Genomic DNA, 27,342 nt, shown 5'->3' with positions numbered 1-27,342 from the left:
ACTCCGCAGCATGAATTAGCATTACAAACATTATTATTATTGGTCATAACATCCAGGCTCTGTCTAATCCCACAGACAAGAGAGCTAGTGAGGCCAATGCACAGCTCTGTGCTCAGGACTGCAAGGAAAAAGATGGTCATAGGTTCCCCGATCCTCTCCATGTCCCTGTGCCAGTGTCCCATATGCCCACAGGAGGAACCGATGCTGCAGGGCTCATCTCCCTGCCCAGCCCAGGAAAGAGCCAAAACCAGACTGAAGACGTCAGCTTGGGCCGAGCACCCGGCAGGACATGCAGTCAGAGTGACAGGGACAAGGCAGTGCCCAAAGAGATGGCCAGGGCAGCTGCAAGAAACACAGCGCTGCTTGAGTAATTAAATTAATTTTGCAGCTACTCACATCTCCCACCCGTCTCCCCACCCCAGCCTAAAATTAGCCAGACAGTACATATGAGTCAGCCTGCAAGAGGTTAAGAGCAAACGGCTGTGAAAATACCAATCCCTCCTGTAAACGTGGAGGCTGCAGGGAGGCAGGAACAGGGCTCAGGGACAAGGGCAGAAGAGAGGAGAGCCCACGTGTGTGCACACGTATACGTGCCATGGTGACATGTGACACCACGGGCACATGTTGGAGTTGTTTGGTTCAGTATTGAAAAAGAGGGGGGGCAGAAAAAGAGAAGTTGGGGCAGGATTTTTTTTTTTCCTAGGCTGAAAACTCAGCTCTTGCTTCGATGTTTTCTCGGAAGAGGCTGCAGAGATGGGAAGACAGCAGGGGAACAGAGAAGCTGTGTGTTATCCGGGAGGGTGAGCAGTGACTTGGGAACCCAAGTCAGGGCTGTGAAATACTCAACCTTGTGCCCAAAGCCTGTCCTAAAGCCTTCCTGGAGGGCGCAGGCAGCCCTATGCTCCAGCACTGCCCATTAAGGGGATGAGGAGGGGCTGAACACATTCCCCTGGTCCCCGTGGGATGGAAACCCTATGGAGCAGCGTGCTGAGGGTATCCTGGACTCAGGGGAGCTGCTGGTAGGGGCAACATCCTGCCCAGATCATGTCTAACCTCTCCCATCCAAGCCACAATGCCACAGGGTGAACCACACTATTCTTTTTAGCACCCAAAATTACATCTCCTTTCCCAACCAGCCCAGAGCAGTATCACCATCCAAGCCCTCCCCATCTTGCTGGTTGTCCCTGTGTCCTCAAACTGTTGTCTCCACATTTCCCATACCCTCCCCAAAGTCAAAACACCAGATTCAGCCCACACACGCCACCACATTATCCAAGATGTTGCAGGATAGAAGTAAGGCAAGAGGTTGGCAGTGGCCACTTGCACAGCCACAAGGACACCCGTGCTTTGGGCTAGCCACCAACACACAAAGCGGGTTGAGAACCAAGGAATGGAAAAGCAGAGACATGGGAAGGAGAGGGCTGGGAGACACAACACAGGAGGAAAAAGCTGGGATTTGTCCCAGCTCTTCTTCCTCTGATGTATCCAAGAAGCTATCACTGAAAAATCAGCCCTGGGACTGGAATATTTGTGTTGTTTTCCTGAAGCAAACACTTTCTCCAGTGTTACACAACATGCAGGTTGGGGTTATTTGCATTTTGAGGAACTCCCAGGGAGAAATGCTGACAGAGCCGCAGGAAGTGCAGCAAACATGCCGAGAGGAGACATCCCCTCCCTGGGAAGGATCTGGAACAAATCGTTCCCTATCCTGGCCCTGAGGGCCCAAAGTTTCATTAAAGAAGAAAGTAAAACCACCCAACAACTGCAGGCGGCACTTGGGTAATGCAAGGCGCTCTGTCCCAAGGCCATGTGCCACCCCAGAGCCTCACCATCGTTGGGGGTACCCAGGCACTGAGCACCCCAGGGCCAGACCATGGCATCCTTGGTGCTCTGAGTGATGAGCACCCACAGGAGAGAGAGCCAGGGAAGAAAAAGCCTTTCTTACCTTCTTCAGAGTCAGCTCCCGCCTCCCCTTCTAGCTCTGAGAGATGGAGGGGAGTGATGGGAGCAGGGCAGAGGTGGAAAAAGGGAGGAGTGAGACAGAGAGAGAGAAATCTGAGTTAAGCAGAACTGCTTTGCAACAGAAGCACACAGAAGGCAGAGGAGAGCCCCACACCTTCCCGACCCCATATATCTCCAGCGTCCAGCCTGGCCATTTCAGAAATGATGTCCAGAAGCCTGCATCCCCATATCCCTATGGGAAGGTACCCACAACAGCCTGGCCCAAGCACAGAGGAAGAAGTCCCTTCTGCATCTGATGGAGCCTCCACCCCAGACGTGTCCTCACAGATGTCCCCCAAGGAAAGCCACCCGCAGTTCCCACGCTGCACTCACCTCCCACTGGGTGCAGCAGGATGTCGGCTGGGTTATGGGGTTTCAGCCCCAGTGCTGAGAGAGGGGTCTTGGCCAGGCCAGGTGGAGAGCGCACTGTCGGCACCAGGGTGGGGGGAAACAACAGCATTAAGGGCAGGATAAGAGGGGAAGCTTCAGAAAGTCTGGAGCTTGTGCTGCCCAGGAGGTAAGCCCCATCCCAGCCACCGGCTGCACTCAGGACTGCCAGAAAGAGGGGACACCCAAGTTTGGAGCAGCATCACCACTTGAAGACACACAAAGGACAGAGTGTGCACAAGCAGTCTGTCCCATGTGGGGAATGGCAGGACACAGAAGGGTGGCAATTCCCAACAGGGCAGGCCCAGCCCCCATCCCTCAACCTTGTCCCACCATAGGCATGAAACCTCCATCATCATCCAATTCCCTCTCCTCAACCCTCCCATCCAATCCACCCCTCTGCCCACCCCTATAGTTGGATGCGCTGAGGCTGGGCTGTCCCAGTACACCCCATCGATCTAGGACTGCTAATACATCTACTACCCACAGAACAGCTCGACAGACAGGTGATTATGTTTGTACAGAGCTCATTCCCCAAGGGTATCTAATGTACATGGAAGCTCTGCACCCCCCAAGCTCATACATACATACCAGTGGAAGCTGCCTATGTATGTATGGCGATGACTATACCTGCACTGGCAGCGCAGGATGGCTGGGATTAACGGAGCATGGTTATGCCTCCTATCCCCCTCCTACCCCACAGATCTGCTTCATCTCCTCAATGCTGCATTCTACCAACCCTGCCAACATCCCGGCTTGCTCACTCTCCCCAGCATTCTCCTTGAAGCTTCTTCCACCATCAGCATTTGAACATCTCAACTTGCAGCAGGGATGCCAGGAGGCGGTGGGTGGTAGGAAAGGCAACCCCTTCCCCTGAAGCCACATCTCAGAGCAGCCTCAGTCTGGAGCAGCCAAGTCACTGGGAAACCTAGCTTTAGCAGGTGGCTGATTTCCCAAAAACCGATTTCCCCCAATCTGGTCCCTTGTCAATGCTGGTAGGCAAACTATGGGGTTCTCCCAGGGCAAGGGACAGAGGTGTCCCCATGGAGAGGAACAGTTCCTGCATCACCCCTGGTGAAACTCTAGTGCAGCCTGGAAGCTTGAACTTCAAACTTCCTCCTTGACTTTTACTGGACAAGAAATGCTGCCTCTGGGCCACCTTCTTTGCCAAGCTGTTCTGTCACCTCTGCGAGTGACTCATCCCCCAAAACGAGTCACTGTCCCTCTGCCAAGGGCCTGCTGGGCATGAGGAACAAGGGGGCCATTTCTGAGTTGCCAAATGCCCCGGGGACATTCCCACACTCCGATCACTACATCCCATGAAACAGGAACATCAGTGGACAGACAGCAGCAGCGTGGGGGAAGCAGCCTGATCTACAAAGGGCATCAGCATTGCTGAGTAGGACCAGGACACGGACTGACTGCCAGCCCTAAAGCATCCTTCTGCGTGGTCAGCCTACAGAAGGTTATTTTGGGAGGGAAGAGAGCTTATCATCTTTTTTATGGGTTTCCCAGTTGACCAGCTGCTCCACTGCACAGGGGGTCATCACCAGAGCCGGTCACACAAACCCGGTCCCCACAAACCCACCACAACTGCACAGTCAAGGTTAGTCAGAAAGGAGCCAGAGAAGCAGAGACAGAACACATGCAACACTCTTTGCAGTCCTATGCCATTCCTACCCTAAAAACAGTGAGTGGGAAGTGGGACAGTGTGCAAGAGTCTACCCTGAGTCTCTGACCCTACATCCCCTGCTGTCCCCTTATTGCTCTGTAGCTTTTGTGCCATGCTGGTAGAAAAGATGGGGAGGTGCAGGAATGGGATGGTGCCATCTCTCTGACCCTGCCCCTCTCCTCATCCCTTCTGCAGAAACACCCCAGTGAGTGGAGGATGGGGAAAAGCCAACAGGACAGTGCCAAGAGTGGGATGCAGATGCCAAGAGTGGGATGTGAAGGAGAGAGGAGGAGGAGGAGGAGGAAGGAAAAGAGGAGTGAGCGATTATCGTGGCAGTGGGTGTCTGGAGCCCGGAGCTGTCTGACCCTTGGCAAATTTCTGGTTTGATGAAAGCCACCCGCCGAGCCCTTCCACCTCCCGGAGCTGCAGCACTTACAGGAGTCGGAGTAAGGGTTTGTGGCGAGACAGGGAAGGCTGGGGTGTGGGGAGAAATCTCACCACCGCCGGAGGTCGGGCTGCTGGGCAAGGCACTCTCCATCTCCTCGAAGGCTTCCTTGTAGCTGTGGAGGTGAGGCTGGAGGGAGAGCGGGAGAAAGGGTTGGTCCCATCTGTGCAATGGGCACAAACCTCCAGAGGGAAAGTTTTTACCTCCTCACTCTAACCCCCGAGCCCCCCAAAACCTCCCAGCCTTCCCTCTCCCCACCAGCACCCCCAGCACCAGTACCCAAGCGCACCTCCTTGGGCCTCCCTCCGGGGTTGGCCGCGATGGTGCTGACCACTTCGGGCGAGAGGACGGTAGGGCTGCGGGAGAACTGGGCTCCGGCGAGCTCTTCTCATAGTGGCTGTCACTGGGGGTTCGCCTTCGGGCAGAGGTGGTGCTCTCCTCTGGGGACTTCTCCCGGGACTGCACCCCTATAGGCAAGCACAAGGCACAGGAGACAGGTGAGGAGGTGCCGGCTGGGATAGGGCTGCTGGGAGATGTTCCAGGGCTTATCCAAGATGGCCTGGAGAAGGGGCTCTGCCCAGCAGAGATGGCAGCTTCAGCACTCACCTGCTCCCATCCCATGACAGCAGGGCTAGTTTTGAGCCACATCAGATCTGCTCAGCAGCAGCAGCAGCAGCAAAGGGGCAAGAGAGAAAGCAAGCCAGGGCAGTGGCTAGTTCGCTGCATTATCCCAATCAAGCACTGTTGGGAGCTGAGTCCATAGCGTTCCCTAGGATCAGGTGTGTGAGGTGTGAGCATCACAGAGCATTCTGCAAGCAGGCCAGAGCTCAGTGTAGCACATAGGGTCCTGGCTGCCTGAGGCTGGTTAGCTCACACTAGTGATCTCAGTGGGCTGGGAGAAAGACCAGGAATGGGGACAAAGGAGCTTCAAGAGTGGGGTGAGGGATGTGGCAAGACCCAAAGACAACCTTCACTCCACCCAGCCCACACTGAAGCTTCTCCAACAAAGAAGTGTCCAGGGTGGCTGTGGTGCTGGGTTTGGTGCAGAGGGCTCAGTGGGGGCCATACAGAGCACAACTCATAGCCCTTCTGGGGATTGTCCTGGGTGCCTGCATAGCAACAAAGAGATCCCCAACCTCAGATGCACTGCTGAGGTGAGACAAGGTGACACAGGGACTGGCAAAGGTGACAGCGCTGTCCCCTCTACTCTTCCCATGCACCCTGCTGAGAGAGCCAATGCAGCAGGGTAAAGAGAGAAAAAGGGATGGGGAAAAAAAAGAAAAATAAAAAAAGACAACAACAACAACAAAAAAAAACCAAGAGGCCAGCAGAACACCGCAGGAAGTGCACTTCTCCAACACCAACTCCTTTCCCACGGGCTGGTGGAGCGCAGGCAGCCATCAGCTGCTCCTCCTGCTTGTCAGGGCTCTGCGCCTTGCGCCCGCTGACCTCTCCTCCCGTCCACCCCTGCACTCGCTTAGTGCACTGCCGCAGCCCCCGGCTCCTCCGGCAGCGAGGGAGGGAGGGAGGGAGGGAGGTGGCCGGGTGCATTTCGAACTAATCAGCACAGTTAATGGCAGCAACAATAAAATCAACGCTCTGGGGAGCAGCGGCCCGGCTGAGAGGCGGGGGACGCGAGCCAACGGGGCTGGCTCGAGCCGCGGAGGCGGCCTGGAAAATTCCACTCGGAGCGGCTTTGAAACACAACTCCTCAATCCCTTCTGCAGGTGCTCGGGGGCCAGCGGCTCAGAGCCCATGGGGGGGGGGTCTCCGGGATGCTGTGCTGCAGGGGGAGCATCGCACCAGGACACCCCAAACCTTCTGTCCGGCTCCTTGGGCTCCTCCAGTTGCACTCGCCTGCCTTGGCTTGCTTTGGGCACCTTGTGCTCCAAGGCTGTCCCCCAGCACTGCTGCACTGGGGCGTCCCAACCCTGAGCTGTTGCATGGGGACGGAGAGGGGAATGTGGGGCCAGTCCCAAGGCCAGGCTGCTTTTCGGCACTCGGATGCCCAGCAGCTCGCAGGCTTTTTGCTGATCCACTCCCCAGAAATGGAAAACAGACGGGGACGGCAGGGAGGGGAGGGAGGAGGGGAAAAAAGGGACTCATTGTTCAGGAGTCGGGAGTGGGAAACTTCACAGGCTGCTCAGAGCGAAGCCTGGAGGAAACCCAGGCTCTGCACACAGCCTCCCGACCCCTGGGTGATTTATGTGCTGGAAACTATGCTTGAAAAATAAACCCTCCTTTCCCGCAAAGCCGTGCCCCCTCGGCAGATGTGCAGCCCTGCTTGGCCACACAGCAGCTCCCCAAGGACGCCCTGTCCCTCTGCAGGAGCAGCATGCCTCATCACAGCACATCCAGAGTGGCCAAAAATAGGGAATACAGCATCCTGCCCCCACTCTGTGCCCATATTGCTGTCCCTTCCCCAGGGTGATGTCACTCACAGGACCAGACAGAGGTAAAAACTTGTTCCCTCTCAGCAGCAAACTCTGCCCTGTAGTGCTCACCACAAGACCCAAATTTTTCCGTCCCTCCGGTCACAGACACGTCTACTGCTCTCTTCCATCCTAGAGTGCTTCATCAATGTGGCATCAATATTTCACCCCAAAAAGCACCACAGCACCGATGCAGTGTCCCTGCTGTGAGCAGCACACTCCAGCATTCAACTTTGCCTTCAATTTTCCAGTCCATACCAAAGGGATTCACATCAACACCACACACCAGAGCCCAGCCCAGCTGGGGACAACCCCAGGATCGATTCAGCCACGTCCCCTTGTGCCAAGGGCTTGGTAGGCTCAGACCTCTTCCATCCTCCTGTGGGGCTTCCCCTCCCTCCAACCCATGTTCATGCAACACACAGACCACTCGGCATGCAGGCAAGGAGGGAGAAGAGAGAGGGAAGAAAGGAAAAGAGGAAAGAGAGGGAACAAAAGAGGAGACAGGAAGGAGAAGAGGAGTAGGAAAAAGAAAGGAGGAAAAGGAAGAAGGAAGGAAGGAGGAAGAAAGGAGAAAGAAGTCTTGAGAAAGAGGAAGGAGGGAGGTGGAATGAACAAACCAGAGGAGGAGAAGGACCGTTGCTGGTTCAGAGGAGGACGGGGGGCTTTGGTGCTCTTGTTGAGGTCCCTGAGCTTGGCGTTGTACTCTGCCAGCATACCAGGACAGGGTGCAAGGAGTGTGGGAGGTCACAGGGACACACACGGACCCCATGGGGAGAGGAAGGGGCAGACAGGACAAATGTCACGAGATACAACAGGGAGACAGAGAGAGAGAAAACAAGAGATGATTAGTCGGGCTCCAAGAGATGAGCCTGAGGTCGCCTGGGGTCCAAGGGAGCTTAAGCCCTACTTGGAGCTGCCCCTCACATCACCCAAACTGCCAGGAACATTGCTTCACTTCACCCCTCCCCTATAGCTCCAGGCACTGCTTATACACCAACTGGGAACGCTGTGGCTCCCAGCCACACATGGCCTTGTGCAATGCCATCAAAGCCCTGACACCATCCCCTTGAGGATGGCACCACACAGGGCCCATCCATCATGAGATGAAAGAATGGAGGAAGGGGACTTGAAGCACAGCAGAACTGGGGTGCCAGGGATGGAGGAGGCGCGAGATGCTCCTCGTCACTGCGCCAGGACACACAGGCAATTTATAGCAGCAGAGAATGTAAACAAACCCGTCCGTGCCTGACTTCCAACAGCGTCCCCTCCCAGGCCCAGCGCTGGCTTGGGGACACTTCGTTCCCGGCCAGGGGTCAGCCCGCCCTCCCTGTCCCCACTGGCACAGACAGCCAGACTGGGGACAGGTGGACACAGGCTGGGGCCATCCCCATTCGTCTCTCCTCCATGAGTCACTGAGGTGAGACTGAGCCCAGCCCAGTACCCAGGACCCTGCCCTGACCCCCAGCTCTGGCACAGGTTTTCCAATAGATGCCATCAAACATCCTTTTCCCACCCACTCCAAACACTATCCCTCTTCCTCTGAGAGCTCTCCTCTTTTCCACTCTACTTCTTCCCCTACTCATAGCCGCTCAGTGGGTTTTGGGGGGGGGGAAGTCTTGTTAAAACATTCAGCAGCCCAGATGTACAGTGAAGTTTGGGCATCTCCATACCCTTGGGTTTGTTTAATGCCCTGACTCCCTGCATAGCTCTGTGGATCTTGAATTCTCAAGATGGGGTTTGGATGGGTGCAAACTTCACCCAATGCCCCTGTTCTCCCCCCACAGTGCTGCCCTCTGCCCTGGGGCAGTAGTGACTCAGCCCCAGTGCTGGATGGGTTGCCACTGTTGGATTTTTCCAGCCAAGCCCTCTTCCCCCTCCCTTCAATACCGGGCGAGTTTCTGGACTGAGCGCAGAGCTGGAACGGACGGAGCCGCCAAGCCCCAGCATCACGAGCTGGCCCCAAGCCTGGACACATCCCCAAACTTTCCCAAATGTCGCTCCGCAATGAAACAACTGCTCGCTTAAGCAGTAGGAGTGAAGACACCAGCGCTGCGGCAGCTCTTGGGTTGGGTGGGACCCTCTGCGTCCTCAAAACCCTCAGAGCTAAAGACAAGGGCAGGCAGGCAGTCAGAACACAGTCTCCTAGATGCTGTTGCCCCTTCCTGCCCCACATGGCAACCTCAAGATGGTGAGCTGTGCTCAGCAAGCAGCAGAAGCTGCCCCCTCCCTGGAAGCGGTGCTGGCTCAGTTTCAGGCTTTGATCCAGCACAGATGAGGAGTCATCATCCCTCATCCTCACTGCCACCATGCAAGGTGCCAACACCAAGCTCATCCCCACACCACCCTTGTGGACTGAAGCTGCTCGGGACGCAGGTCCCCTCCCTGTCCCCCCAAGGAATCAAAGCGTCCTACCTGCCACCCTGTGGGCCACCAGCCCTTCCAGATTCAAAGGCTCTTCTCCCGACCTCGACAGGTCTTCGTAGCTCTCCAGTCCCTTGTGGGGCAGCTGGCTTTGTGCTGGTGCAGTGGGGGATGGTGGGGAGGAGACGAGAAGCTGCTGAGACCCTGCAGGGCTGTATGAGGCACTGAGCGGAAGGATGCTCGCTGGTGCACTGCCATAGCTCCGAGGCTCTGGCTGGTAGCTATAGGGAGTATAGGTTTCCCGGTACTCATGCACGGTGTAGTCTGGTTCCACAGTACTTCGAGCCGCAGGAACCAGTGGACCAGGTGAGTAGGCTTTGGCCAAGGGATCAGTGCCCACAGAGGTGCCAAAGGACCTGGGCTGGACCACTTGTGGGGCTGGCTGAGCATAGTGACCACTGAGTGGCTGTGCAGATAACGAGGAGAGCGTGGCAGCCGGCTTGTCCTGGCGGGCAACTGCGGAGGGGACACTCTGTGACTTATGGACGGAGGGTGCAAGGTCCAGCATGAGGACATCAAGTGCTTCAATGGACTGCTCGATCTCTCGGCGCGATGGAGCCCGGGGGAACTCAGGCATGCTGTGGCTGTGTGGGGGCATGGGCTGCAGTGGGCTGGGCTGGGGGCTGCAGCTGGACAGGCTGGGGCTGTGGCTCTCCAACCCACCATCATGAAGCTGGGATGGCGGTCGGCTGCCGCCCTGCTGCTGCCAGGAATTCAGGCCCCGCTGCACAGCCTCCCGGCTGCTGGTGCTGCGAGCCGGAGCCTGAGGTAATGCCGGGTTCGCATCGTACTTGGCTGTCCCCACGGCCGGGAAGGACTGTGAACGGTGGGCACTGGGTAGGTCATAACCGTACAGGTAGGGCTGTGGCACCGGAGGCTGGAGCCAGGCCGGTGAAGCTGAAGCTGGCTGCCGCTGCGAGTATCCGGCCAGGTGCTCCTGAGCAGATGCTGAGGGCCGTAAGTGAGCCAGCGGGTCGCGGAGATGGTGGCCCATCAGGGTATTCTGGTTGCTGTAGGGGTAGGCACCGTTGGAGAGAGGCTCAGCCTCATAAAGCCCTTCCTTCAGCATCTTCTCAGCCCCATTGTAGCTAGCCGGGCCGTTGGGCAGCGAGGAGAGGCTGCCCACACGTGGCGCCTCATGGAAGCCAGCCTCACTGGCAGTAGTGGTACCATCTAAGGACGAGAGCGTGCCCAGGCTGCCCACGCTGTGCCCATCCTGGTTGGGCAGTTCATCATCCAAGATGTCCGTCTCCCGCTCAGCCAGCAGTGGTGTGCCAGCACCATTGACGTGCACCTGGGCTGGCACTACGTGGCGGCCCGACCCGGCAGGCAGGCGGGCAGGTGCAGGGCCCGGTGCGTGGTTGTGCATGGGCGCCGCGCTCTCCAAGCCAAAGCCGACCAGGAGACGGTCCAGCTCCCGCTTCTCCTCGGGGCTCAGCACCGTGTGGCCACCAGGTGCCCCGGGAGCCCCCGGCTCATCCGTCCGGTCGGTCTTGGTGGAGGCAGTGGAGTTGCCCGAGTCGCTGCTCACCGACAGTGTGTGCTCAACGTGGTTGGGGGCTGCCGAGAGGGGGAGGCGGGCGGTGTTGACAGCGCCGATGCTGCCGTGCAGGGAGTCTTTCTTCTTCACTTTAGCGTAGAGGCTCCCGTCCAGGGGCCCTTGTGTGTGCCCAACCTCTGCAAGGGGAGAAACGAACACGAGACCCCAGATCAATGGCTGGCTCTCTGCACGTAGCTAATGGGTCCCATTAGCCGGTGGTTTCGATCTCTTCCGTGCCGCCGGAGTGCTTAACTACCAGCATGGCCGTCTCCTCCGCACCTGGCGCGGTCCCATGGGCGCTGCCATGCACAGACGCCGGTGCCAGGCCCCCTCCCCACGCCCCCGTGGCTCCGTGCCGTCCTTCCCTGCCCCACAAGCACCGCATGCTCCGCCGACATCCAGCAAACAGCCCCCCGGCTCCGTGCAAAGTCCGTGGCTGTTCTCCTCCCGGCCCCACCGGAGGGGAAGGCTGGGGCTGCTGATACCATTGGACGTCGCTTAACGGCTGCACCCAAAGGGACACACTGGGGCACTGGAGGGCAAACGGGAACCGTGGGGACAATGCATGCACACAGACTGCAGGAGGCCAGGCAAAGAGGAGATGCACTCAGTCTGGTATCGAAGACAGATGGACCGAAGACCCATCTGCCCCCTCCTGCCTGCTCTTTCCTCCCACTCTCCTCGCAGACCATGCACGGATCCAGCCCAGCCACCCATCCTTGACATTTTCTTCCCTGGCTACCACAAGGCTCCCACCCTTTCAGTTCCTTCCCTTCCTCTTTCAGGGTGGGTGGATCTGCTCCAGGCCTTCTCCAGCAGCCAGAAGCTCCCACACAAGCAGTATTTCTTCCCAACCCCAAGCATACAGCAACTCCTCCCTGGGGAAGCACGAGACACCACACAACTCAAAACTGTATTACAGCAATGTCACCACTGGTCTCATACCCCGCCCCAAGCCCCCCAGATCCCAGCACCACCACCTCCCAATGAGTCACCCAACCCTTAGGGATGCAGCGAGACCCTGACCATCGCGGTTGCACTGAGGACAGCCCCCTTCACCATGCCTGTCCCCCCCCAGCAGCACGCACAGCACCGGCTGGGCTACAGACTCTTGTTTTTCCAGCTCCCCGACAAGGTTTCCTGGAAGGGGCTGTGAGCAGCATTAAACACTTTCTTTTGGAGGAAAAAATGACTCTTCGCTGGCCGAGGGCCAAGCGGCTGACTCAGGAGCGGAAGACAGCCCTAATGCGATAGTGTGAAATCAGAGCACTCCTATCTGTGAGCAAAACACTTCCGAAAGCCAGTCCTAAGCTGGGGCACAGGGCTGCATCAGCCAATCCCCGTCTGCCTATGGGGACGCACTCACCCCATGCCACGACCCCTCCTCACCATGCACAATGCCCAGCACATAACCTACCCAGCCAGTCTGTTTCAACCCCAAGAAAAGCCCTCTCAGCATCAGTTTTCCACTTGCAGGTCCCTGTTGGCAACCCAGGAAGGCAGCTGAGCCCCAAATATCCCCCTGGCCTCAAAGGTGCGGTAATGCAGCAGGGACAGCAGGGTTCCCTCTGGGCACGCAGTGTGGAGGGATGAGAATTTTCGTGTTCCTCCACGCAGCCAGGAACCGGCAGCATTTGACTCACAGCAGGGAAACGGGGAAAGAAGGAGGGAATCCCTTCCAGTGGAGGAAGAAAGGAAAAAGTATCGTGTCCAGGGGCAGCGTCAACGCCGGAGAGATTGAGACATCGCCTGGAGCTGGGACATCGCCCAGCCCTTGTCTGATGGCAGTGATGGGTGCTGGCCGATCCCAAGAAATAGGGCAAGAGCCGAAGGGAGCTGGGATAAATAGGGCAAGGGAACAGAGAGGAAAAGGGAATAAATAAACATAAATGGATGCACGTGGCTCCAAAGGAAAAAAATAGATGGGAAAGGCTTTAATTAGGCTGGGAACCGCCCCACTGCTGGGCAAAACATCTCGAAAGCAGAGTCTGCAAGGGGCACAGCTCACTATAAGTGCCTGTCCCACCTGCCTTGCACCCTTCAGCCTGATGAGGACACAGCAGTTTGGTGACCTCCATCCCAAGAGCTGCACTGGAGTGGCAAGTGAGGAAGGCTGTGCCCCCTGCCCCACACGAGACTGTACACCCTGTCCTCAATCCCATGCCTCCCCTGGGCTCTGATGACAAGAGGTGAAGCTGCTGCTCCCTGCCACCTCTCCATAGCACTCCAGGACCATACTGTGAGGAGAAATTAAGTAAACTCCCCCAGAAACCAACAAGAGAGGAGGGTACAGGCTGCTTCAGCCAACACTGGCATACCCAAAGCAGCAGGAATCCAAGTCTCTGTTTGCAAGTGGCCACAGCTCCCGGCAAGGTCAGGCTTCGTCCTGAAGGTCAGCACAACTCCAGCCCAGAAGGTTGCAAGTCTGCCCAAGCTCAGCTCCTGGTATAGCTCAGGGCTGGCTGGCATAGAGCCTGGGGGTCCTTCTCCTGCAGCCCCCCTCGCTCAGACTGGGAGAAAACCCAGCCCACAGCAAGTAACATCAGGATAGGGGCTCAGCCCAGTGGGTGGTAAAGAACGCATACCCCAGATCCCAGAACCCTATCTCAGGTTTGAGCCCCACGCAGCACCATGCTCCCACACAAATCCTGCACTCGTGTCGAGGACAAAGCTGGGATACTAACAAACCTCCCTCAAACCGGTCCCCAGCAGCATCCCATCTGCTGCCACTGCCCTAGCAGGCAGGACCATACGGGATGAAGAAACCAGGGAAGAGCTCTCCTCTCCCCACCTCTGGTCTATTTCACGTGCCCAGATATGATGGCAAGAAGTAGCCCAAGCCCCTGAGCCAGGGGTCACCATGGCCATGAATTCCATCCTCCCCACCCTAAGCCCTCCCCTTTCCCAGTCCATCCAGCTCAAAGAAAAGCAAGCACAGGACTTACCAAAGGGCACAGAGAAGAAAAGATCCTGAACGAAGAGAAGGAGTGGGCAGCAAAATCCCTTTCCTTCACTCCTTCCAGTGGACCTGGCACAGTGGCAGCTTGAGCGGCGCCTGCAGCCGGCTCTGTGCGTCTGTCCACGACAGGAGCTGATGGCCGGCACTGGCTGTGGGCTGGCGTTTGTCCTTTTGGCTTTGCTTTCCCTCTCACAGAGCTATTCCCCACCGTAACGCTGTGTCCCCGGGGCCAATTTAGGGGCACCCCAAACACAGCGGGGGGACCGTAGGGCTCAGACCTGGCGCAGCAGCAGGGAGAGAGGGCGGGATGGAGGAGGGAAGGACAGAGGAGGCTGGAGGCAAGGAGGTGCTGGTTCCCTCCCCTCTGCCCAGACCACACAGAGGAGAGGCAGCAGGGAGGCGTTTGGGGGCTGCTGGAGCCCCAGCCCTGTTTAACCCAGCAAGGAGCGAGCCGCCATGGAGGGAGGGCAGGGAGGACAGCCGGACAGACAGCTCCTGGTTATGAATATTAACTACTTCCTCCAGAGGCAGCCAGCGCAGCGCTGCGTTAACCATTTCGTCGGCACTGCAGACATAGTGACAGATTCTCCAAAAAGAGCCGGACAGACAGCCTGCTCCCTTCACACCACAGCATCGCCCACTGCAGGAGGGCCCCAGCCCTGGGACCCTCCAGCTCGAGAGCACCCCCAGTCCTGCCTAGCTCTGGTGTCGCGTCACACCTGTCCCCAGAAAGCTGTGACACATTCCGTGTGGGAGGAGGGGGGTGGCCTTTTGGGCATCACGTCATGCTTTAAGGAGGCAGACCCAAAGCTCTGGCTGGAGATGCGAGTTTCTCCTTCTTAAACAAGTGCCCAGCTCAAAAGGCACAGAAACCCTTCCAGTGGCCCCATCGGCCAGACACGACCTCCTCTTCACTCTCCCCAAAATGCAGATCTCTCATAACTCCACAAATGACGATGGGAGCAGCATTTCCACCCAAGCCCTCAACCCAGAGCCTGGTTTCCCCAAACACCAGTGTGCACCATGTATCCTTGCACACGTTTTTTGCTTGCTTTTCCACCTTTTGATTTTTCACCCCTGGTTCCACAGCTCTAGGCACACCAAGGACTCCCCAGACACACTCCATCAGTTTAAGGACCATTTAAAGAGGAAAGAGAAGGGGCTGAGCTCCTACTGCCCGCCGAGCACCACTCCTGCATCCTTCTGTGACCCCCACGCTCCAGCTCGACCATCCAACCACCCCACGGATGCTTCGCCATTACCCCATGGGGAATAACCAGCAGGAAAGTGGAGAAACTGCCCCTGGATCCAGCCCCAGCCCTCCGTGCCCTCCAACACCCACCCGCTGAGCCCTTACCTCGCAGCGGCCGGAGTGCAGAGCAGTGGAGATGGGCGGGATGGGGAGGGGGAAGCAGATTCCTTCAGCTTTAGTCAGCTGGCGAAAGCGAGAGCAGAGCCAGCAGCTCCCTCCCTGCTGAGCCCAGCCAGGGGACAGAGCCAGGCGCAGGGGGGAGAGCCTCAATGCTCCACCGATGGCTTTAACAGCCCCAGCCTGCCCTGTCTGGCTCCCTGCCTTCACACAGCTCGGCTCGCCTGTAGCTCCGTATGCCCTAGCTGTCCAAGCGGGCCCAAGGCAGGAGCCCAGCAAGACACCACCCCATCATATAGACAAACCTGTGGAACTGGCCCAATCCAGGGACTTTGGGACCATGGAAAGGTGCAGGACTGATACCTAAACTGTTCCCTGCATAGGACAGGGAGGCAGGAAGGCACCAGCATCACCCCAGGATGTTTTTCAGCCAGGGCTGATTCAAGTTGCTGGCACCCCCCATAAACATGCCTGCTTACACCCCCACTGTACCGTCCCAGACACGAGCATGGTGGGAGCGAAGCGTAGGCACATGAGCACAGCCAAGTCAGGGGCCAGCAGCATTACTCAGGTGGGGATTTAGCAAACCCCGTACAGATGTTGGGCTTGGCCCAGCCTCAGCAGTCCCCATTCCAGCAGTGGAGACAGGACTTGTACAGAGGGAGGCAGGGATGGATACAGGTTCAGTGGGTCCAAGGGACGGTGGTTACGGGATCCACTGGGTCAGGGACACGCATGGCCCTTTGGCACAACTTCACACTGCCCCAGCATGGCAGAAACCTCTGTCCCCCTGCTCTGTACTACCACAGCCACACATTCAGGTCCTGGGAATAACCCCCTACCATCTCTGCACCAGCCCCAGCACTCCGCTGGCAATGATCTCAGCCAAACCAAACCAGGCAATAATCACTCCCCATCTACATTGCCAGTGTGCAGTACCCCAACAATCTCTCTGCAGCAACTCTCCAATAAGCTGCAAAACCCAAAGTGGACCAGCTGCTCCCTGGACCCAGTCTGGCCCCACCAGGAAGGGCAGAACATCCTTCATCCACCCTGAACAGGGGAGACCTGAACTCCAATAACAGCCATCCCCTCCCTCAGCTTTCTCAGCTGCTGTAAGTATGGAGGGAACTCATTACAGAGTCAGAACGACCCCAAAGCCTCTTTGAGGAGGAGACAGGAGGGCAGGCGGAGCTGCAAGCCACAACACAGCAACCAATGACATGCAGTGGGAAGGAAATGGGGGGGTCCAAGTGCACCCCGCTCTCACTGATAACCACAGAGCAGCCCAAGCTAGGTGAGGACATGAATAAAGCCAACAGAGCGGGTTGTGGAACAGCCCAGCTGGGCCAGAGAGCCAAATGAGGACGTTTGCTCAGTCAACCAGGGACCTTGCTGCACCTCAATTTCCCCCACATCCATGAGGATAAGCAGACAGGTGGCAAGCACCAGAACAGGCATCACCCCCGGTGGATCCCCTGCTATCCACCATGGGGTCACTCCCCAGCCCAGCAGCCTCTCTGCACCCAGCATGGACCCAAACAGAGCCAGAGCGAGAAGGGGAACCCACCGGTTCACAGCCGATCCTGACCTCCAGGCTGCCACCTTCTCCGGGAGCCTTCGCTGGACGTCAGGGAGCAGCAGTGGCAAAGCAGCAGCGCGGCGGTTGATCCCACCCCGGTGCTGGTCCCGTGTCCCCCCCCGCCCCATGCCAACCTCCACCCCCCCCTGCCCCGCCACCGCCGCTTGCTTGCGCCTGGTGTGCCAAAAATGTTGGCGTGCAATTCTCTGACCAAATAAGGCGAGAATAACCATAAACAAGGACCCCTCGCACTGCCGCCTCAGGCACCGGCAGCCGCAGCCCTACAGCTGCCATGCCAGCCTGCTGCAGCCAGACCTAGCGAGGGAGGGAATAAGGCTGTGGAGGAGGGAACCTGGCCCCACTCCCCACAAGAAGCAGCACCATCACTCCCCAAGGTACGGTGACATCCCGTAGCCCTGCTGGCTACCCGCAGCTCTGACCTTTCTCCAGGTGTTTCCCCGGCAGCGTTGGCTCAGCCCAGGCCCCCTCGGCACTGTCCTCACGCTGGATGTTGAAGTTCTCATAGGAGTCCCAGCGGATGAGCGGGTCGGATGTGTTGTAGTCCACTGAGACGCTGGGGCCGTTCTCCAGGTGCTCCATGCCTGGGAGGACGAAGGACAGTCCGTTGGGGTGAAAACAGAGCTGGCACATGAGGGATGAGGCCAAGAGATGGCACAGGGGAAGGAAAAAGGGGAGATAAGGCAGGAGGGTTGTGGGAGGGTTGCTTTGGGACAGAGAGATGGATGGTCAGCCTCTTTTCCAAGGTAACTAGCAATAGGTCCAGAGGGAATGGCCTCTAATGGTGCCAGAGGAGGTTCAGGTTAGGTATCAGGAAGAATTTCTTATCAGAAAGAGTGGTAGGGCATTGGAACAGGCTGCCCAGGGAGGTGGTGGAGCACTGTCCCTGGAGGTGTTCAACAGAAGGGTAGACATGGTACCAAGTGACACAGTTAGCAGGCAACATTAGCAGTAGGTGGACAGTTTGACTGGCTGATCTTACAGATCTTTCCCAACCTTAAAGATTCTATGGTCCTATGGGCAAGGATTGCTCTAGGGCTGTACTTTTTGGGGTGCAGATCCTCCTTGTGGGTTGAGCTGGCCTTACCTTGGATCTTCTCAGGGCCGTAGGAGAACACAAACTCCACCTTTCCATATTCAGGAAAGCGTTCATCTGGCAGGAAGAGAGAAGAGCAAAGGGGTATCACCGTCTGTCCTTCCAACAGCACACAGACAAGCACAACAAACCTGCACAAAGCACAGGGCACCTGCTCTGCAGAATCACAGAATGGCTTAGGTTGGAGGGAACTTTAAAGACCATCTGCTTCCAACTCCCCAACCATTGGCTGGCTGCAGCCACTAGACCAGGTTGCCCAGGGCTCCATGCAACCTAGCCTTGAACACCTCCAAGGATGGGGCATTCAAAACTTGTCCAGGCAACCTGTTCCAGTACCTCACCATCCAGCCAGCTGACTACCTCAGCCAGCTCAAGCATTATCCTTAGGCAACGATATCCAAATTTGGGATGATGCTGTCATCTGGCCCACCTGGCACCACACCCATCATATAGAGCAGGATGGCCCTGGTTCATCTCCACCATGGTCAGGAATGGGACAGGGGCTGCCCACCACCAAACCCTTCCCTAGATCACCAGGAAAGCCCAGTCTCACACAGCCTGACAGATGGGGGATGGTCATTCTGGTCTGTGGGGGCCGCATACCTCAATAGTTCGCGGGCAGTGAGAGTAGCACCACAGCTGCAGGAGTGGAAAACTGGGAGAAAGGAGGGAGAGGCTGCATCAGATAGCACAGTTACCTCTGAATGCCTCATCCAAGTCCTCCTTGCCAAAGACGATATCCAAGTCGTGCACAGCACAAGTGTGGAACTGCACACGGAAGATCACATCACGGGTCGGGCTGCGGAACTTCTTGTGGTAGCACTTGAGCTGTGGGGACAGCAGGGATTAAATGAACCTCCAGGCTGCCAGCATGCCCTTAGGGCACAAGGACCACTGATCCACAGCTCTCCTTGTGGAATGAGGTGAGCTCCTTACCAAGATATCACCTTTGAGCAGCAGCCCCGGCTCGATGGTGATGCAGATGCCTGTCTGGCTGTCCCCTTGCACGTTGCTGTGGAGAAGGACAGTGTGAGTACGTGAACTCTCACATCACCCAGCCTCCACCAGCCCCTTCCACCCAACCCCCCCAGACAGGGGCCCAAAGCACGGGCTCCCCTCGCCTCAGTTTTCCTGCCTGCAGCCCCGCCATGCACCGGGGAGCTTCCTGTGAGCAGTGGCGTCAGCACTCAGCAGTAGGGGACAAGCACAGGGGACGCGGGAAGAAGGGAGTTGGATTTCACAGGCAAGATAAACCTGGAGTTTATTACCGGCATCCCATAAACAGTCTATTAAAAGCTGAAAGGCGAGGCTGGGATGGCAGTAAATCTCAGCTAACGGGGATAGAAGGATGGTGGGGATGGGAGTTCCTGGTTCAGGGGGTGGGATGGGAATACCCCAAAGCTCTGTTCCCCTTAAAGGGGCCCATCTGAAGGCTGGGTGTGGGGCCGGGAGCTGGGGGATCCACATGGGATGCGGCCCCCGCAGAGCATCCAGGCAGCTGGAGAAATTAGCTTCTTTGACTGCTCCCAGGGGCCCTGGGGCTGGGAATGGGGACACAAACCCAGCTCCATGTGGTAGCATCAGCAAAATGGTATTGGGACAAATAGTGTGGAGGTTAAAAAGTGGAAAACTATTCTGGGGGAGGAGGAGAGGGAGACTATTCTGCAGGCTCTGAGGAAGATGCTCTTCACAGCCACCTTCTTGCAATATGCTCTGTACCCATGTGCCCCCCAGCGGGGTTGCTGGCAGGGCATCAGCCCTACAGGATTCTTATAGGGAGGGAGAACCATTACTAGAGAAGAGCCTCACATCATGCTGCAGCATAGAGATAGGTTTTACTGGAAAGGAGCAGCCCTAGGAGGAAGAGCATGTCTCTGGCCAGAGGCAGGAGAACCGCCTCTGCCCCCAGGGGATGGTGAGGTGTCCCCAGCCCCAGGCTCTGCACAGTTCCAGGCTCCCTCTGCTGATGCTCAGAGTCACTACAGCCCTCCAGCAGAAGGGGCCAGGCCAGTATGGCCAGTTCCTCCCTCCAAGGAAGTAGGGAGTCCCTTTTTTCGCAGCTGGCAGGAATCAAAGACGACCAAGCACTGGGATCACTGGAGATTTGGCCCTGAAACATCTCCCCCCTCCAACTTGCAAGCCCCCTCCCCAGCTGGACAGAAAGGGGAGCACGCTGCCCAGCATGCAGAGATAGTTACTAGATCCCCGATGTGTAGACGGGCTGCATGGCCTGGTAGATCTTCAGGAAGGGCCGACAACCTGAAAGACATCAATGAGGGAGAGAAGGCACGTTGTTAGCCGGCAGGGTGGAGGGGCAGGGATTAGTCACGGGGTAGAAATCCAAACAGGGACAGAGCCAAGGCAAACAGCCACTCCCACCCCAGCCAGCCCGCACTGGTGAGGCCTCCAGCAGCGGGCAACATCTGGGATGGGCAGAAAAGGATGCTCCTGACTGCACAGGGCTGGGAGCAGTGTGGGAACCCCCAGAGCCCAACTGGGTCCTATAGGACACATGTGAGGCTAGGGGTGGAGGTGAGATGGAGCCTAATGGGCTCTGAGTATAGCATCTCCTCCAACTGCCCCAGCAGGCACTAGCATCCAATAGGTACTGCCTCCCCTGCCCAAAATCCAGTCTGGTGCCATTCTCCAAAAAGCCATCAGAAAAGCCTTACTGCTGATCAGTATCCAGCTCTAAGGGGGAGCAACCCCAGAGTGCATTCCTGCAGGGTAGCACCCTACTAAAGAGAAGAGAACAGTTCTAGAGAGGAAAAGGATAGAAAGCATTCAAATTGCCCAGGGTATTGTGTAAAGTAACCCCCTTGGAGAACAAGGAGCAAAGGCTCAGGGACACCTACCGCCTTTCGATTCAAAGTTGGGGATGCCGTGCATGATGACGTGGTGCAGGAAGAGGGGCTTGTTGTTCATCTTGATGCTGCCGGAGAGGAGCCCACTGAAGTAGTGGATGTACCTGGAAGGGTGGACAGGCAGCTCAGGGACAGGTCCCACAGCCCCAGCCGTGGGACAAACCCAAGGCCACGTGCCAGAACACACCTCTTCTGGGAGGGCTGTCCCACCGGCACCACCTTGTCCTCATAGAAGCGCTTCATGGCAAACCTGTCCAGAGCCTGATCAGCACTGTGGAGACAAAGGGTTACATAAGGGGAGAAAAGCATTGGTACCGGCACACTGCAGCGCTGAGCAGAAGGTAGGGAAGCTCTGAGACTGTGCCACTGCTCTCACCTGGCTGAGATATTGCTGTAGTGCATGTAGGCAGCCACGACTACCCCCAGGCGGCCTCGGTTCCCCTGCAGGTAACAGAAAGGATATCACAGGGGTGACAGTGCCCATCAGCACCCCACACTCCCAAATCTTACAGCACACACCCCAATCTGCACAATGAGCCACCAAACACCAGGTTCCCTACACCTCTCAGCTTGTTCAGCTCAATCCCTGCAGTCACCCTGCAGGGTCCAGCCCACCTTGTTGTGCAGCACCACCACATTGTGAGCCGCCGCGTTCAGCCACGTGTCCATAGCTTTGCAAATGCTGCAGATCTTCTCCAGTGCTGGTGTGTGCAGGTCAGGCCATCCAAAATCCAGCACCTGGGCAAAGAATGGGGAGCAGGGGACAATCAAGAGTCAAAACCACATCACTTCTGCCTCTGCGGTGCACAGTTGATGCCTCTTTCAGGCTCTCCACCAACTCTCCTGCTGCCAAGACCCTGTCCTGATCTTGGGAGTGTTGGGTCCCCATATCCCAGCTCCCCAACACCCATCTCAGCTGCTCAGGGGACCCCACATTCCCAGGGATGGAGATAGTTCTCCAGGGGAAACGAGGGATCACTCCAAGAGTTGCCAACTTGGGCTGGTGGGGGAAGTCCTGGTGCTCTTTCCTGGGCTTTCCCTTCCCTGCCCCTCCAGCTGCTTGGTGAGGCAGGAGGGTGACCGTTCCTGCCCTGGGAGCTTGCACTCAGGAGCTGTTCCCGCTGCCCTGCCCCAGCCTCAAAACCCTCTGCTCCCTGCTGTGACCCACCTTGGGGTGAAGTTTGCTGATGTCATGTCTTCGCTCCGACAGATTGAAAAGCTTTGGGGAAGAGGAAAGAAAGTGTGAGGAGATGTCTTATTTCCCAATGCCACCCCAACCTCTTCTTCACCCTCAAGCCTCCCCAGATAACCACTTCCCCAAACACATTAACCCCAGTAAGGACCTGCCACAGGCCAAAAATTCCCATGGGGTCCAAAAGGGGCCGGAAACCTCCAAGAAAGGAAAAACCATCTGTGTCAGTGCAAAGATCCTCACTCTCCAGCTCAGCGCATCAGGGTGAAGACTGACCAGAGGTGAGATGTGGCATCCATTCCCTAACAGCATCCCAGCCCCATAGTCAGGCTGTCAGCTCCTCTCACCACATAGTTGTCCCCATGCTTGGACTTCAGCATGTGGGCCACCTCGCGGAGGTTGCTGCGGAAGCTCTGCTCCTCAGCTGTGCTGGGGTAGGAGACAGCGATGATGCGCTCCGTGATGTACACCAGGTCCAGCTCACAGCTGCTCTCCATGGCCGCTGTCACACTCATGCTCCTGAGCAAGGAAGAAGACTGCCATCAGGATAAGGCACCAAGCAGGGGACATGGTGACCCTGCCCACCACCACGGTCATCTAGGTAAAGCAACACAGGCCGAGATGCTTGGGAATGCAGGTATAGGGCTACCCTAAGGCTTTCCCCTGCTCCCAGGTACCACTGCCTGCAGGTCCCCACCCCCATGGTGCAGATGTTGGGCTCTACCTGGCTGTTTTGCGGTGTGCCTGCCCGCCTCTGGGGGACCTTGTGGCGTCCTAAAGAACAAGAGAAGGAAAACAAGTTACTGCCATGGCTCTGGAGTCACAACAGCCATAGGTCACCAAGTGCAGTGGCGCTTGGAGCATCCATCCCTGACACACTGTCACCAAATCACATCCAATGAGCATCCTGGTGGCACCATGTCCCCACACTGACACAAGCAGCCCCTAGCGCACACAAACTTGGGGACAGCACGATGGCAGCCCCATAACACCTGGCCACAGGACAGGGCAGGTCTGCAGCCCACAGGAGGCTCATGGGGCCAGGCACTGCCGTTTGCTTTGGCCAAGCCAAAAGCTGGGAGGAAATGTTTGAGCTCTCCAAGCAGGAAACTTCTATTTATGCATGTTCTCCAGCCTCAAAAATTTCATCTGCAGTCGGTTTGTTGGGTGACTTTGTGACCTCAGCCAAAAAACAAAGCAAGGTTTCCAAAAAAACCACTAAGGGAAAATACACTCACACCTCATTAGTTTTAGGATCTCCTACTAATAAGGAGGAGTCCTTTAAAGATTCATCTAGCACGGGTGGTGCATTTTGATTCCTAGGAAGGATCCAAACCTCAACAACCAGTAGAGCACCATGGGGCTGCAGGAGGTGCCACCAACCCCAAAGAGTAGAAAAGATGCTGCAGAAACCCCCCCCGGAGTGGGGGCCTCAGGTCCCCATCCAAACCTGCCTCCCACCCTGTGTCACCTCAGCACGTCCCCATGCTCTTGGCATCATCCAAAAGTCATAGGCCCTTCCAGCCTCCAGCTGCTGGCACAGTGACCTCAGCCACAGGGAAGGATGCAGAAACACTGAGAAATTCACCAAAAGAAACAAAGCAACAAAGGGGGTTCCTGACTCTTCACTGGACATTTCCAGCCCTGGTGTGTGCAGAGGCGGGTGAGCAGGGGGAAGCCGTCTGCGTTGACTTTGGCAGGGCATTTGTCTACACTGCCTTAGCAATTTCATGTCCACAGATTAAAAAGCAGATCCCTAGCTCTATGGACAGGAAAGCCGGCTTTGCAGCAAAAGCCTCCACTCCAAGGCCTCTGCTCATCACCTTAGGCATCAGCATGACCCTGGAATGGGGGTCCAGCAGCAAAGGGGGGTCATGGGATAAAGAGCAGGCTTTTGGCTGTGGTATAGGCACAAGTAAAGCCCAGTAAGGTCTCAAGGTGAAGAGCAGCCTCTGCCAGCACATGGCACTTACCAGGGTGTCCACCTGCTTGGTGATGCTCTGCCCTGGGGACGGCTGTGGGAGGGGTGAGAGTGAGAAAAAGGAGAGAAAGAGAAGGAGAGAGAGGTTGAGAGGCACATGCACACGTGCAGAGGGGCAGCTGGGGTCATCAGTTCCCCCTGGCTATTTCTGGTCCTTCCTAGGAAATGCTCCATGATGCCGCTTCCTTCCTTTCCTCCACGTGTCTGTTCTTCCTAAAAGCGAGGAATCCCTCGAAACCCAAGTACAGCACCAGAGCAATGCAGAGCCCCACTGGGGGCCACTGACCTCCTGTATCACCCCTGCATCCCCCATAGCACCACCCACTCCCATCCCATCCCATCCTCACCCCATCTGCAGCAGGGAGGTCATTTCCAAGAAAAGCAGCCCCCAGCTTCAGCTGTGCCCCAAAACCAGGGCTGTGGTGCAGTGGGTAAACAACAGTGGAGCCCCACCTCCAGGCACTGCTCCCCGAGATAAACGCAGTGCCACAGCAGGATGGCCAGGGTCCCAAGCAGGGGATGCTCAGGGAAGAATGATTTCAGTGAGATGTCACTGATGGCAGCCTCTGGAGAGCTCTGAGAAGGGCCTGTGGACTGGGGGAGGGTCTCGTGACCCCAAGTAGAGAGGCAGGGGACAGAGTCATTGCCTAAGGATAGCCAGTTAGGTGGCACACGGGGATCTCAGCCCTGGGACCTGGAGACAAAGGGGAAGCCAGCACCAGGCTGTGCCCTCCTGCCACAGTTGCTCCAAGCAGGGGGGCACTGCCATTTCCAACACAGGCGATAGGGCAAAACCCTTTCAATTTCCTCCCAAAGCCACAGTAACGGTCCCAGCTCGAAGCCAACACATTTTTGCCAGCGATAAGAGCCTGCAGCAGCGTGGGCAGAGATTAAGCCCAGGGCAGATAACTATAGTGGGGCTCATGTGCTGCCCTCGTGAGCTGGCAGGAACTGAGATGAGCACCCACTGTGCCCAGCTGGGATCACACAGCACAGCACCCAGTACCATGCTACGGCTGCAGCCCTGTACTGCCACCACACCCCACGCTTCCCATGCCCTGTGAGAAGGGCTCCTGTCACCCCAGCAGCTCTCCAGACCCACGCACATCTGGCTGCTCACTAAATATCCTCCGCAGGGACAAAAAGCAGGGGGTGACAATAGCTGGGGACGCTCACACTTGGCTTTGGGAGCCCATAGCCAAAGACACATCTGCTACAGCTATCTCCGGCGTGCAAAAAACCACCTCGCTCCAAGCCAGGAGGAAGGACACCAGAGCCTGGGATGGTCACGTCCCACTGCTGTCCCTCTGACAGCCGAGGGTGAGACAGCTCGCCACAGAGTCGTCACTTACCAGCTCATAGTTGACAGCAGGCGAACATGGGGTAGCAGCCTGCAAGGGAGCAGAGAGGCACCCATTAGTCCCTGCAGCACCAGGTACAGGAAAGGAGCAACATCCCCTGCTCAGAGCACAGAGCTGAGCACGCTCCAACCCTGGTGGGCAATCCCAGACCCAGGTGGACAACCCCAGATGATCACTCTCAGCCCCAGGTGGGTAGCGTAAGGCTGATGCCAGGAGCACCTGGCACAAAACCCAGCCCAGCCTTCTCTGAGTACTTCTGCAGACGCCAGCTGAACAGCTCGGCTATTGTTACCTTAATTACCAGCGGCAATTACTGGCAATTAACCTTGGGTTTTGCGTGCACCCCAGCAGCAGCATGCTGCAACGACAGAGGCAGTGCTGGGTTGGTGGTGGTGCCCACGGGGCCACAGGAACAGCACTGCAGGCTGGGGGGGCCTGGGGATGATAGCGGTGGTAGGAGAATGCAATTCAGAGCACCTCATCCCCTCCACCCCAAAAAGCATCCTCAGACTGGGACCCCTTACAAGTCACCCCGTGCCAGGCAGAGACATGCTCAGCAATATCCCGCCACTGTGGCGTGGAGACCTCTCGCACCCCGCTCAGCATCTCCCTGGCAGTGGACCAGAAAATGGGGATTTTGCCCCCAAACATCCCACTCCCAACAGCCGTATCCCACCCCATCCCAATGGTGGAGAGCCTCCAGCCGCCAGAGCATTCCTGTCCCGCCTCTGTGTTTTGTTCAGGGGTTCCTCCTCCTCCTCCTGCTCCCTTCCCCTGCGCATTATTATTATGATTTTATTCTAATGCAGAAACGCTTCCATAAAAGGCCCCTTTCCCTGCCCCGCGGCGCTGGCCCCACGCCAGCCTCCCTGGAATGTTCTCCGGCAGCAAAGCGGCCACGGACGGGGCCGGCACAGGGCCGCGCTGTACCCCACGTCCCCCTAGGGATGCTCACATAGGGTCCCCCCACAGCCCAGCCCCCTAGTTCCTGAGGCCGGGGATGGGGCAGACCCCCGACTGTGGGACAGAGGGCAGGTAGGACACTGCCCACCCAGCCTCTGCCTTCTGCATCTGGAAGTTTTTAGCTGCAGAATGGAATAAAGTGGGGTGGCTGGGGTGGGACCTCCCTGCCCTAATTCTGTGATGTCTAGTATAAGGTTAGCCCTTCCTTGGGACACTGAGCTCCTGATGCAGGCACATGGGAGCACCCCAGGAAGATGGAGAGAGACGTTGCAGACCACGCAAGTGACAGGGCCACCGCCATCCCCTATGTCCCCCATAGAAAGGTGGGGGGTCCCACGCAGCCCCTGGACAGTTCTGCCCGACCGCAGCAGACACAGCCGCCTTTCTTCTCCCCGTGCCGGTGTTTGCATTCCTGCCGCACAGCTCGCGCCGCCACGACCCCTCCACCCGGCAGCCCTGCCCAGGAATGTGAGGAACGAGGCACAGCGGGGCGGCTGCCCACCCTCAGCCCCCCACGCCCCCCAAGTCGCAGGCCCCCCAAAGGTCCTCACAAGGACCCAGCCATCTCCACCCAGGTGAAGGCTGGGCAGCAAAATGCACACAGCCCAAGCTTCCAACACAGCCCATGTGGACTCTAACGTCTCGTATGGGGTTGCGCGCAGAGCACCACTGCGCTCTCTACATCCAACCATCTCCCACTGCCACACCTACACAACTCCACACCCTCAGGATGCCACAGCCCTGTCCCCGTGTCCTGCATGGCCATCGGCACACACCTCCTTCCCACAGCCTTCCTCTCCCTCCTCCTCCTCCAGGTCCTGCCGCAGCCGCAGCATCCCCATGGGGCTCCCCCCAACGCCTCACAAACCTCCTTGGAGGGAGCAGTCTGGCTCAGCATGGGGTGGGCTGGGAGATTGCGGGGGCTCCCCCAGCCAGGCTGAAGGCACTGAGGGTGCAGCGCTGCTGCTTACAGGGCTGGGTGAGTGCTGGCCCTCATCCCTTCCGGCTGCCGGTGGGTCGCCCGGGCCCATCGCTGACGCATATCCCTTCCTTTGG

At 57.4% G+C, this 27,342-nt stretch overlaps 1 protein-coding gene across 1 annotated transcript in view; it reads right to left on the bottom strand.

Moving 5' to 3' along the window:
* The window catches only part of TNS1 (tensin 1), a 32,899-nt gene extending 7,546 nt beyond the window's left edge, over positions 1-25,353 (bottom strand). Inside the window, 20 exon segments of the mRNA XM_019617111.2 lie at positions 1,946-1,981; positions 2,335-2,427; positions 4,559-4,634; positions 4,795-4,865; positions 4,868-4,972; positions 9,353-11,038; positions 17,252-17,413; positions 17,917-17,982; positions 18,624-18,753; positions 18,862-18,937; positions 20,124-20,184; positions 20,781-20,893; positions 20,977-21,060; positions 21,166-21,230; positions 21,405-21,527; positions 21,958-22,008; positions 22,329-22,500; positions 22,706-22,755; positions 23,955-23,996; positions 25,315-25,353. Of these exon segments, the coding sequence (XP_019472656.1) occupies positions 1,946-1,981; positions 2,335-2,427; positions 4,559-4,634; positions 4,795-4,865; positions 4,868-4,972; positions 9,353-11,038; positions 17,252-17,413; positions 17,917-17,982; positions 18,624-18,753; positions 18,862-18,937; positions 20,124-20,184; positions 20,781-20,893; positions 20,977-21,060; positions 21,166-21,230; positions 21,405-21,527; positions 21,958-22,008; positions 22,329-22,496 (3,166 nt within the window). The 5' untranslated portion in view covers positions 22,497-22,500; positions 22,706-22,755; positions 23,955-23,996; positions 25,315-25,353.
* Between the last annotated feature and the right edge of the window lie 1,989 nt (positions 25,354-27,342).

Source organism: Meleagris gallopavo, chromosome 7 (genome assembly GCF_000146605.3).
Source record: "Meleagris gallopavo isolate NT-WF06-2002-E0010 breed Aviagen turkey brand Nicholas breeding stock chromosome 7, Turkey_5.1, whole genome shotgun sequence".
NCBI classification, from domain to species: domain Eukaryota; kingdom Metazoa; phylum Chordata; class Aves; order Galliformes; family Phasianidae; genus Meleagris; species Meleagris gallopavo.
The sequence above is the reverse complement of the archived record's forward strand: the minus strand, read 5'-3'. Positions and strand labels throughout refer to the sequence as shown.